Source organism: Macaca nemestrina, chromosome 3, assembly GCF_043159975.1.
Source record: "Macaca nemestrina isolate mMacNem1 chromosome 3, mMacNem.hap1, whole genome shotgun sequence".
Lineage (NCBI taxonomy): Eukaryota > Metazoa > Chordata > Mammalia > Primates > Cercopithecidae > Macaca > Macaca nemestrina.
The window spans coordinates 76,999,250-77,012,175 of NC_092127.1; the positions used below are offsets into that span (position 1 = coordinate 76,999,250).

The window sequence follows — 12,926 nt, forward strand, 5'->3', positions numbered from 1 at the left end:
TTTTCCAAGGCAAAGAGGCAACAGAAAGTGCATGGTATTGTGGTAAATAGAGGCTTAAAGAGAACAATGCATCTTGTTAAAGAAAGTATGGTTGCACAAAGCACATTTTATTTCTGTTCATTAAATTGTTGACTTATTCCTTATTTTTATGATCATTTTAACTCATGAAGCACTCATAGTTGAAATAAGAGATTTCACAAATATTTCAATCACGAGTGATTGGGAACAGAAGAGCAGTGTAATAGAATTCCCTTGTATTTATCTTTTGTCAACAATGAAATAACTAAACCTTTTGTGGCTCTCACTATATGAGCTTTCCATGGGTAGTGAAGAAGGTCATCTCATCTCTCATGTGTGAATGTTTAATGATAATGACTAGCATTTATTGAAAGCTTGCTGTATGCAAGGCACTATGATAAGATACCCAGTAAATAATGCTGTCATAACAATTACCCCATTTTACAGACGAGGGGCTTGAAGTTTAAAAAGATGTATTACTTGTACAAGTTCTACACCGAGTAAATGGCAGAACCAAGTCTTAAATTCAGGTACGACACAAAGAGGACCTTTTCATCTGGAAGTTTGTTTGGACGTTATTCTAAAATTTTCCTGTAACTGAAGAGGAAAAGCATGCCTCAACACTACTATAGGTTTTGTGCATAATTGGGTTGGGGTCATTGTCTTGCTTGATCATGCCCACTCCTAAGACTCTATTAGGGAGCCCCCAAAATATTCTGGACTAAGACTGTAGAAAGCTCTTGAGTGCTTATTGAATTGCCAAATCTGGCTTATGAGACCCTGTGTTCTAAAAATAAAAAGTCAGAATTAGAGCCAAATCTCCAAGTCATAAATCAGTTCCAATAGTGCGTTGGGATGGGGGCACAGCATATGATTTCTTTGAAGTGAGTTCTTCTCTGCCATTCAAGATCTTATTTCTAACATGCTCTAAAAGTTTGAGGATTAAAACTGCTTTGTGAACTTGGGGAGGGGACCAGAAAGCACAAATCAGAGTTCTGGAAAGACTTACCTATGTCTGCGCTTGAACTTATCCAGTTCCCATGACATGCCCTAACGATGGTTTGTCCTGGTATCTCGTGAGGCCCCATCTGGCAGACTTATTAGCTTAAATACTGGTCTATGCAGTTTATATGTACAAAATGTCATTGACTTCCTACTCCTAGCTTTAAGTAATGGGCTTTCTTGTCAACTTTTTTTTTTTTAACCTATTCCTAATAGAGGCAAGCCATTTTTGGCTTCTGGACATACTATTAAGTCAACCAAAGCTTCATCATAACTGAAGACTGGATCTCATGGTAGAAGCTAGGCAACACAACAGACTAAAGGTGTAGGTATTCCCCCAATTTGTTTTTGTTTTTGTTTTTGTTTTGAGACGGAGTCTTGCTCTGTCGCCCAGCCTGGAGTGCAGTGGCGGGATCTCGGCTCACTGCAAGCTCCTCCTCCCGGGTTCACGCCATTCTCCTGCCTCAGCCTCCCGAGTAGCTGGGACTACAGGCGCCCGCCACCACGCCAGGTTAATTTTTTTCTATTTGTAATAGAGACGGGGTTTCACCGTGTTAGCCAGGATAGCCTCTATCTCCTCACCTCGTGATCCGCGCTAGCACCTAGGCCTCTCAAAGTGTTGGGATTACAGGCGTGAGCCACTGCTCCCGGTCAGTATTCCACCAAGTTTTAAGCCATCTTAGTCAATGAGTTTATGATTTAAATCAGTGATTTTCATACAGCACTCTGAAGACTAAGGTTTTTGGAAGTGACTCAGGTACCATGGAGGGCAAGGTGAGAAAAGAATGAATTCTATAGTAGATGCTACATTGTGCTGCTCAAATCCTCCCTTCAGAACCGAAGGGTTTATTTTGATAGCTGCTGGGAGTGCCGCTTGATAATCCCCAGCTGTCAGTTCTCCCTGGGAATTGCTTTTGCAGAAGAAAGCTGTCTTCTCCCAGCATGAAGCAACTCTGAGGGATCATCCTAGCTTCAGACCACTCCATAGAGTTGTGGCCCTGTTGTGACTGTATTGCCTAACCCCCTCCGTCCAGTCTTGCGTCTTTTACTTTCCTTACAGGTGCCAATCCCAGAGCACTCCCTAGTAGATTTTCTGCATGCTAATTTCTTCCAAGTCTGCTTCCCAGGGAATTTTGACCTACCGCAAAATCAATCATAGCAGCTCTTTTATCATATAAATGATATTTAGGTATCCTATATGTGATATTTGTGTAAGATTTTATGTAAACTAAATTTAAAAATCTTTGAAAGCCACTGATCTATTAAACAAATGCTTCACCTCATACAAAAAATCATTAGAGTTTTGCGAAAGACGTTTTTATTTAGGTTCATCTCTCCAAAGTAATACCCAGGGAGGGTGTTTTCCTTTTGTAACTGTTTCTTCTTAACCTTTGTTTGTATCTTCTGTTTACATACATACTCTTGTGCCCTTTAAGACAGAAAATATATTAAAAAGTTATGACATAAGGTCCTTCAGAGGTAGCCTGCTGTGGCTACCTGGTGCTGTGGTCTCATGGAAAAACTAATCATGACTATTTTTAGAATTTTATACCTAAACAATGAAGAAAACATTAACAAAAACAATCATGACAGACCAGGGAAGGGCATTCAGTAGATGGTATATATTTTCAAATATGGATAATGTCATTACATATCCTGCTACTCCCAGAAAAATCTCTTAAAGTTTTTGTCTTAACTGTGGTATTAGTAAGTACATTGTATATAAAATTTTCTTAAACAACCTCACATTAAAAATATACTATAAACTAGCCTCTTATCATACTGGGGGAAACCAATAGCAAAAAAGGTCCATGGTTTTATGATAGAAGTTACTGTTTTCGGTGGTGTTTTGGAAAACTGGCAAGGAAATTTCCAACTGAGTCGATGAAAGATTAAATGATAAACTTTAATTGCTGAAAAGAAAACTCAAATTTAATAAACATAAATGTGTTTTGGATCCCTAGCAGGCTTCTGCAGAGTTTATTAGATAATTCTAACTTACACAATAGTCAAGGCAACAGAAAGAAGAAAAATATAGCTTGGAGGCAGAGATTGGTCTTGATCTTGGTTTTCCCACTTTTCCTTTCCCGGGAAGCCATACACATCACGTCTTGGCATTCTGTTCCGGCAATAGGGATGAGGAAAAAACATAACCTCTGTTCACCCTCAGGTGTGTTGTTGCTTTGGTCATTCCAAACTGGATGTGGCGGCCATTAACTGATAAGTAGAACATGTGATAGGGAGTGGGAAGAGACACTCAGAAGGTAGAGTTGTAAAAGAGTATTATTTATTAGAAAGAATAACAAAGTATAGACATGTCATTTAACACATATGTCTGGGCTACTAGGACAATGTAATAGTGAATTTCTTCTGCAGCCTAAAATACCACGCTTAAATACTTGAGAATTTCTGCTCACAAAAAAGCTTAAGAGTTTTTTTTTTTTTTTTTTTAAATTAAAATGTAGGCCAGGCGTGGTGGCTCATGCCTGTAATCCCAGCACTTTGGGAGGCCGAGGCGGGCAGATCACGAGGTCAAGAGATCATCCTGGCCAACATGGTGAAACCTCATCTCTACTACAAATACAAAAATTAGCTGGGCATGTGCCTGTAATCCCAACTACTCCTGCTGAGGCAGGAGAATTGCTTGAACCCAGGAGGCGGAGGTTGCAGTGAGCCAAGATCGTGCCACAGTCCTCCAGCCTGGCAACAGAGCGAGACTTCACCTCAAAAAACAAAACAAAAAATTAAAATGTAGTAAATAAAGTTCTTTTAAAAAATACTGAACACATGTGAAGTTTTGGTAGTATCAGTGACCATACGTATTGCAAAATATCCTTTTTGGAAAAATAGTGAATCAACAAAACACAACACTGAAAATACATTTTCTCCTAAAATACATGAGTGTATAGTGGAAATACTATATATATATTTCCAAATAACAGCAATATTCTTTTACCAAAAGTGAATAACTTTACAAATTATTATGTATACATCAATCCATGCTCTTTGTGCACAGTAAGTATATTTTTGGAGTAAAAGAACTTCAAAGTACAACAACTCTAGATCTTTTTTGTTAGTGGTCTATATGGAGACCATGAGTAGATGGAGTGGGTTTACTTATTTTATAAATATTTTGAAGGCCTATTATGTCCCAGGCATTGTGTTAGGCACTAGCAATGCAATGACAGACATGTTCTCTTTCCTTGTGAAGCCTATTGATTAATGGAAGAAGCTGATAAATAAGCTATTGCAATATAGCATGAGAAGTGCTGACCTGGGAAGTACAGGGTTGCACATAATGAGAAACCAAGCTATAATGAAGAACCAAAACTGGATTTAAAGGAGTCAGAGAAGTTTCCCTGGAGGACATGATGTCTCACTTGAGGTCTTAAGGCTATGTAGATGTTGGCCAATCTGGTGGGGAGCAGTTAAAGAAGGTAAAGCATGTACAAAGTTCTAGAAGTAAGAAAGCATGTCTCATTAAAGAAACTGGGGAAAAGTTCAGTATAGTTGAGTCTTGGAAATGGAGAGTGGCAGTACAGACAGATGAGGTATGCAATAACCAGTACGTGAAGAGCCTTGTAAAACATATTAAGGCATAAGGACTTTATCATAATGAAAACAGCCACTGAAGATTTAGGTCAAGGATATCAGAATCATATTAGAATAATGCTTTAGAAAGATCTGTAACTAAAAAGTGGAAAATGAAGGTAGGGAGGCTAATCAGGATTCTCAGCATGCCAGGTGAGATGATGGTAGAATGGACTAAGTTAGTGATGCTAGGAATGGAGAGAAGTAGAAAGATTAAATTTTTAGAAGTAAAATAGACTTGGTAATTGGTTACATGTAGGTAGTGTAGGAAATACAGAGTCAAGGATGTCACCTACAACTCCTGCTTGATCTGTTAGGGAAAGGATTGTGTCATTTGCTGAAATGAGAAACAGGAATTAAAGATTTGGGAGAAGGATCTGAGCTCTTGTTTGGACATGCTGCATCTCGGGTACTATGGGATAACCAAGTGCAAATAAATATTGGGCAAGCAATTGAACATATGAGTCTTACATTCTGTACAGTGCTCTGATCTAGAGATGCAAATTGGGGAGCTGTTAGGGTGCAAATGGTAACTCTGCAGCCATGGGAGTGGTGACATTGCCAAGTTGCTGTGTGGAGTGATGTGAGAGCAGGCTGTTGGACTGAACTCCCAACGCATACCAAAAATTAAATGTTGGGTAGAGAAACAGGAGTTGCAAATGACCTCAAATCCACCAATACTCCTGAAGCCATAGTTTGTAAATAAGTTTATATTCTTTTTGGTCAACTCTATTACCAGGCATGAAAATCTTATTTAATTTTTTCTTGTTTTTTTTGAGATGGAGTTTCGCTCTTGTTGCCCAGGTTGGAGTGCAATGGCACAATCTCGGCTCATCACAAACTCTGGCTGCCGGGTTCAAGTGATTCTCCTGCCTCAGCCTCCTGAGTAGGTGGGATTACAGGCAAGTGCCACCATGCCCAGCAAATTTTGTATTTTTTTTTTTTAGCAGAGACGGGGTTTCTCCATATAGGTCAGGCTGGTTTCAAACTCCCGACCTCAGGTGATCTGCCCACTTCGGCCTCCCAAAGTGCTGGAATTACAGGTGTGAGCCACCACCCCGGTCGTCTTGATTTTTTGCTTCTTCTCCCTTTAATTGTAAAGTCATAAATTGGCAATGAGAGCATTGAAAAAGCCTGAAACTAATAAACATTTGTGAAGTAACTATTAAAACATCATCTATGAACCACACAAATAGCCTTTGATTGCTCCTTACCTGGCTTTGACTATTTTGAGCTTTCTATATTACAACAGATCTTTACTTACACTGTAATTTTTCCTCTATCAATCTGCAACTTTCACCTTTCCTGATTGCCTGGAGAGTCTTTAGTGGATCTGCAGCTTGGTAACAGCCTAGAGAGATTTTCTGTGGTCAAAACATGATTAAACAGAGATTTGTTGGTCAGAAGACAACCATGGACCATAATACCCACAAGGGAAAGATCCAGATGCAGTTTTGGGTGGGGGATTTACCTCATATGCTTTATTTCACAAAATGTGTTCTGTTCCTTACTTTCATATCTGTAGGAACAGACATGTGAATGTGGCCTCTAGGGTGTGCTCATGTATGTTTAACAGCTGGCTTTGAAGGGAAAATAAAAGATCTGATTTGTAGTGTTTACTAATTTTTTTGGTGTAAATACTCCCACCATGCCCAATTTCAAACTACCAACTAGACAGCACTGGAAAAAATGTTCACAGTTGGCTCTTGTAAGCCGGTGCAAGCTCGCTCCAGCACACTACTGGACTAAGAATGATCTGCCTGTAGCCAGGAATGGGAAAATACCTTGCCCATGACAACTTAAGGTATAAGAGAACAGAATTCTACAAAATACAGTCTTTACTTTAAGAAAAATGGATTTACTCATCTACAGTCTGTTCATCTGTAGACTTTGATCTTTTTTTTTTAATTACAGGCTGGCCATATGAGTATGCATTATATAATAACCTTAGCATTGTAACTTCTATTTCTTTATTCATAAGCAATAACAGTTTCTAAAACTGGCTTGTATTTGTGATGAGAATAATTTTCAATCTAATTCCTTTTTCTTTTTTTGAGACGGACTCTTACTCTGTTGCCCAGGCTGGAGTGCAGCGGCTCGATCTCGGCTCACTGCAAGCTCCGCCTCCCGGGTTCACACCATTCTCCTGCCTCAGCCTCCTGAGTAGCTGGGACTACAGGCGCCCGCCAGCACGCCTGGCTAAGTTTTTGTATTTTTAGTAGAGACGGGGTTTCACCATGTTAGCCAGGATGGTCTTGATCTCCTGACCTCGTGATCCACCCACCTTGGCTTCCCAAAGTGCTGGGATTACAGGTGTGAGCCCCTGCGCCTGGCCCAATCTAATTCTTTATACCATGAACCAAATAAATTACCAGTTTTATTTCAGGATATTAGTATAATCTGCATTCTATTTCATAAAAGAAAATATTTTATTTCCATTACATAGGCAAAGTTTGTTTTTTCTCATATCAAAGGCAAATATTTGATGGTATACTGTACTAACAACCAATAATAATATATGTAGAAAGAATAACAGCAAAATATCTTATTTCTTTATATAATTTAATATATACCCTATTAACACCAGTGTGCTGATGCATAGTATTGATAGTATACTAAATAGTTACTATTAAAAATTACTTTAAAAATGTTTTCAACATTAGGTACTGGTGGAACCAGAGCTATTATTTTGTACATAGTATTGTTGATGTGTTCCAAAGGAAAAGTAAAATTTCCAGTAGCATTAGAAAAAAATGTACTTATATTTTATCTAGATATACAAAATCTCATGACGTCTACTGAAAACCTCACAATTCTACTGTGCACTAATAAAAACACCTTTTCAAACAACTTGCACTTATACTGAGTTCATAAAGGTTACTATAAAAATATTGCAAATGCAATAAAAACACAATTATATCGTACAAAGTCTTTTGCTTTTTAAAAGTCAAATTTCAAAAGGCCTGTATTTATATAAATGCACAATACTTTTTAGTGACCCCGACTAACATTTTTGTTTAGGGTTATCTGATTTTAGAAATCTAAGTTGAATGTTCTTCCTTATTTTCTGCTTCAGAATGAGAAGACACTGAGAATGCACAGAGTTTTAGAAATAAGATTTGGTAAAAGCTTTAAAAAGTGGAATAGCAAGCACTCTACATGTTTTACTTGTTGCCCTACCAAAGATAAAAATGCCTGACTGCCCCAATTTTCTGAAATTTAACTTGAATTCTAAATGATCTTAACTACCTCTTTCCTTTATAGTCTTTGAGATGAAAGTGTAAAGATTTTAGGTTCTCTAACAAAATCCAAAATATCACTAAAGCCATTCCCCATTTTCAAATATTTAAAGAAATGCGAATTTCAATATAAAACCTAAAAATGCTGAATTAAGACACCTTAATAACATGGCTAGCCAATTGCTGACATGACTTTAGTCTTAGAAAAATATTATCAAAATTGGCTAAGTTCCAAATTTAAGCATTTAGTTTTATACTGTTAATATTGTACTTTCTGATATAGATATCAAAGAAAAATTATCTGATTTTTTCTTGAAAACAACAGTAAAATATAATTTGTTTTTGTGAAAAAATCCATGTCAAGATAGGAAATACATTGTTTTAAAACTTAGAATAATTGTTATGAAAGAACTATAAAATTACAAATTTCTAAAAAATATATACTGAAAATGTCTCTCTAGGAAAAAATATGCAACTTGTTAGACACAAGAAAATATGGCATTAGCATAGGGTGAAGTCAACTAGGCTATGAGACTTTAAAAACTCACAAAAAGTAGCACCAAAATTGTCTGAAACTTCAAATGATATACTAAAGTAGGTCTAGGTCCAAATGTTACATTTTAAAAAAGTTATATTTAACCTGGGAACTTTCCCCAGCAATAATAAATATACTATTTTCAACCCTTAGAAAACATTCTATCTTTACTGATTCTCATCACAATCTTAAGGTAGTGTATGCTAATTATCATTTACCTTAGTTTAGGCTGGGTAGGGACAACTGAAATCCAAATATTTCCCAAATAATATGGGATTATTTGGTGGGGAGGGTTAGTGGGGAGCAGTTTTCTAAGTGAAACTTACTTGTAGCTTATTTCATCCTTTTTCTTCTAAAATGTTTTATTGGAACTCTTTGTAAGAACTAGATTGCTTGATTTGAATTCCATGTCCTGTTATTTTCCCTGTTCACTTTCTGGTGGTGTTAGTTAAGATTTGGCATGGGGATAGAGGTGTATAAAGGGGACAGAGATCATAGTAGTGAAACAAGAGTTTTGAATAAGCTAATGTATATTCAAAATATATATTCAACCCTGTTATGATCAAGAGTTTAGTTTTAAGTAACATCCATGTATAAATTTACTTACAAAACATCCAGCACACAATTTGAAACAAGGCAAACTTTTTCGGTTGTCAAAAAATGAAACATATAACTTCTTCAATTACATATATGGCTACCAAATGTCAAACAATTCCATTCAGCCATGTTTTACTGTTGCACATAAATAATAACAAGGCAAAGAACAGAAACTAGTCCAAGGGCTTGCAGGCCAAGGAACCACAGCATAACCCAAAAGAAAATGACTATTACTGGTTCCACAATTCGTTCTCCAAAATACATCCTTGTGAAGCCCATGTTGATAAGGTTTTTGTTCAGTTCACCAAAAAGTGTTCCCATTTTCTTGTAGTCATCTCCAACAGGCTCACCAGTGTGGTTTTGTGAATCTTCAACATCCTTAAAAAAAAAAAAAAAAAAAAGACAAAACATGAACATAACATGAGAAATATGTAAAGGTCTTTAAGAACCTTAGTTTTTCATCTCCCAAAGTGCTGGGCATACTTGTGATAATTATTCTATAAGTACCTGTTAAGTTAATACAATGGGAATGTTCTTTTTGATCCTGGAATTGCACAAAAATGGCTGCTTAAGTGAAGAACCATGTTTGTATTTCTCTTGTGAGTGACCATGATTTCAGAACACCCTTTTCTGCCACTGTCCTGTTTTATGAGGCAAGGCCTGATTGCTCTGTCCTGGTAAGATTCTTTTTTAGACGGTTTCTTTGACTCTAAGACTTTAAGAAACCGAGCCTCAGCTGACCAAAGCACGTTTGCTGTTACTATAGAGCAACCCTCAGCCACTACTGCTGTGATCTTTGTCTTAAGCTCAGCTAAGCAGACTTCAGAGCAGGCCCTTGCATAGTTTCCTGTTCATTATACAGACACCCTAAGTGGCTCTTATTAATTTCATCAGAAGAAACAAATAGTTTTAATAAATTTTTTTTTTTTTTTACAATAAGACCAAATGTCTACCCAGTAGGTAGTATCCCAGAAAATGTCTACATGCACCCAATTATACATACCAAAAGTATTATTTCTATTATCTTCCAGTCGTATTACAATTAAGGCCAAGACAGTAAGCTACTGTCTCTTGGCTTCAAACCGACTCTTTGGAATTCTGCAAGCATTTGTGTCTCCCTGTTAGGCTCTGCCAATACAGGGACCAGCGTGATACTTCACAAGTAGAGAAGGAAGAAGGAATTTGCTGTTTCCTTCAGATGGGTTTCTTAATTCTGTTAAGTCTCACTCTAGCAACAATTCTTCACTCTGACAGCAATAGTGCCTGCTAGTAGTAGCAGCTGATTGCAATTTGGAGGTTTTCCAATACTTGTAGAACCAATCTCAATGTGCCTTCTTGAGATGCCAGCACCTATTACTGGGTGCTTCGTCCTCAGATACCTGGTTCCCAGGTCTACAGGCTCCCTCCTCTGAACTCAGAGAAATCAGCACCAGGCAAGCAGTGACCTTGGCCTCCCAAAGTGTTGGAATTACAGTCATGAGCCACCGCACCCGGGTTATTTTATATAATTTTAAACATTACTTTTGGATTTTCACTTATATCAGAAAAAGACAGAAAAACAAAATGTTGTAGAGTTATCTAGGGAGTTCACGTCCAGGCTGCAACACTTAAACTAGCTGAGTGACATGACCTTAGCCAAATTACTTCACTTTTTCTGAACTTCAGCTTTCTAATCCATAAAATGATTTATGTGATCCTTTTTTGATACTGATAGTTTTCTCTTAAGTTATAATTTGTGGATCTTTTTAAAAAAAATTGATTTCTAAATTATTTTTTTCTTCACTGATATATTACAATTGGGTCAATTTTATGTTTCTTGTACTGTGATATGATCTATAACAATATACTACATTTTTAAAAAAAAAAAACCTTGTTCTTGCCTAACATTAAAGCTTTCTTTTCTTTAGGGTAGAACTTGAAGAGTCCTCGATTTAGTATGTAATTCTGCTGATCCCTCATCCCTCTCTGTTTCTCCAGTGTTTAGCATGTTGATACTGGTTCTGGCCCTTTTATTCTTCATTTTTTACTAAAGTTCTTAAAAATCTTTTTTTTTTTTTTTTTTTTTTTTTTACTCTTCCCAATTTCTTGTAATCTATGCACTCACTGTACTTTGGGGTTTTTTTGTTGTTACTGAAGCTTTTTAAGACTTTTTTTTTTCAGTATTTTTGTGGTTTTAGTACGAAGAAAGTACCCTAATCTGGATATGGTAGGTACTGTCTGAAGGTTTAAATTCTTTGTAAAATAAATAAAATCTACAAATGCTTGTGGGTTTTTCAGGGGAAGAAGGAGGTGTTGCAACACTTAAATCAAAATAGAGAGTTAGTAAATCAGGCCAGGTGAGGAGACGGCAATGCTCACATTATCTCAGATCTTGAGAACAGCTGGTGGGATTGAGACTGGAAGTTGAAGACCCAGTAAGGACAGGTCTGGGAAAGCTGTGGCTGTCGCCACCTGCTTCTTCTTTTTTTTAATTACAAAAAATTTTACACACAAAACTAGAGAAAATAGTATAATAAACCTACATACCTATCTACCAGATTCAGTAATTTCTAAAACTTTGCCACCTTACTGAAATACTTCTTAATCTGGGCAATCTAACAAAGAAGAAAAACGTTTAAAAAAATCACTAGACTAATGCCTAAAAGTAACATATCTTCACAAATGAAGTTCTGTAGAAACATCAAATATATCCAGCAATGAATTGGATAGGGGGTTCAAACAACCCTAAAGGAAGACATTTAAGAATGTGGAAAGGGTATCAGTTTCCAGGCAGGCAAAAGAAAAAAAAAAAAAAAAAAGAATATGGAGAAGGAAAATAAGCACTATTCTTCAATCAGTGAGATTATAGTCAATCTCATTCCAGTATTTTATGTATCTAGGCTATCCTCTCAAATAACACAGTTCTAAAGGATACAAAGACTGGTGTGTTGGTAAATGTTTAACAATGGGCTTTGTTGGGGGTTGGGGGAAGCTCTATTTTACAGTGTTCGCCAATTCTGTTGTGATTTCCAGTTTCTGTAGTGTTAGTACTTCCACTGTGGCCAATTTCAAACTATTAACAGCCAATTCACAAAGTTCCTAAACATTTAACAACTTGCTCTTTGAGGACTGGTAGGAGCCAGCACCAGCACTTCACTGTAGGAATAAGAGATACTTGAAATAAGTTGAGGTAAAAAACTGCATGGTTACAGTTGATGAGTTTGATCCCTCCCTTCTTTCTGTCAATTGGTGCGTTTCTATGTTTTTTTTTTAAGTTTACAAAATTGACAAGCTGAGATAATTAAGTAGAATTAACTCATTACAAATGTATTGCAATTGGGTAAATTGTATTAAGAAAGGACTATATTATGACTTGAGTTATGAGATACAATGAAATGCATGTGGTGTCACAAAACTACCACAAGTAACAGCATATTGCTTTTTCTGGATTGTCTCATGAGCTATCAAAAGGTCATCCAATTCAATTATTTTTAGAAGTTCTTATTTACAATAAAATTTAAACCATCTGGCTGATTTGTGAGGAAGAGGGCTCTCTTGATGCTCCCTAGGTTAGTGAATGGCACCACCATCCATATACCAGATCCAAAGGTCAGAACTCTAAGGCATTCTTGACCCCCTCCCTCTTTCTCTTCCTCATGACCCACATCGAGGTCATCACCATATCCTCTTTGTTTTACCTTCTAAACATTTCTTTAAAGTGTATACACTATTCCATCTACTGCTATAATCCTAAGAATCTACTAAGATCTCTTGACTATTCCAATAGTTTCCTAACACTGCTATTGCACAAGTCCATTAGCTCCCCTATAATCTATATACCACAATGTAGCCAGAGTGGTTCTTTCCAAGTGCAAATTCAATCATGCCACCTCCATCCTGCTTTTAATATCAAGGCCAAAATCTTTAACATGATCTATGAAGCCCTGCTTAGTCTGGCTTCTATC

The 12,926-nt window shown here is 36.9% G+C and overlaps 1 protein-coding gene across 1 annotated transcript in view; it reads right to left on the reverse strand.

Annotated features, from left to right (window-relative positions):
- Positions 1 to 2,907: 2,907 nt before the first annotated feature.
- The window catches only part of FAM241A (family with sequence similarity 241 member A), a 45,031-nt gene continuing 35,012 nt past the window's right edge, over positions 2,908 to 12,926 (reverse strand). Inside the window, exon 2 of the mRNA XM_011749000.2 lies at positions 2,908 to 9,360. Coding sequence (XP_011747302.2) covers positions 9,115 to 9,360 — 246 coding nt within the window. The 3' untranslated portion in view covers positions 2,908 to 9,114. The remainder of the gene's footprint in view (positions 9,361 to 12,926) is intronic.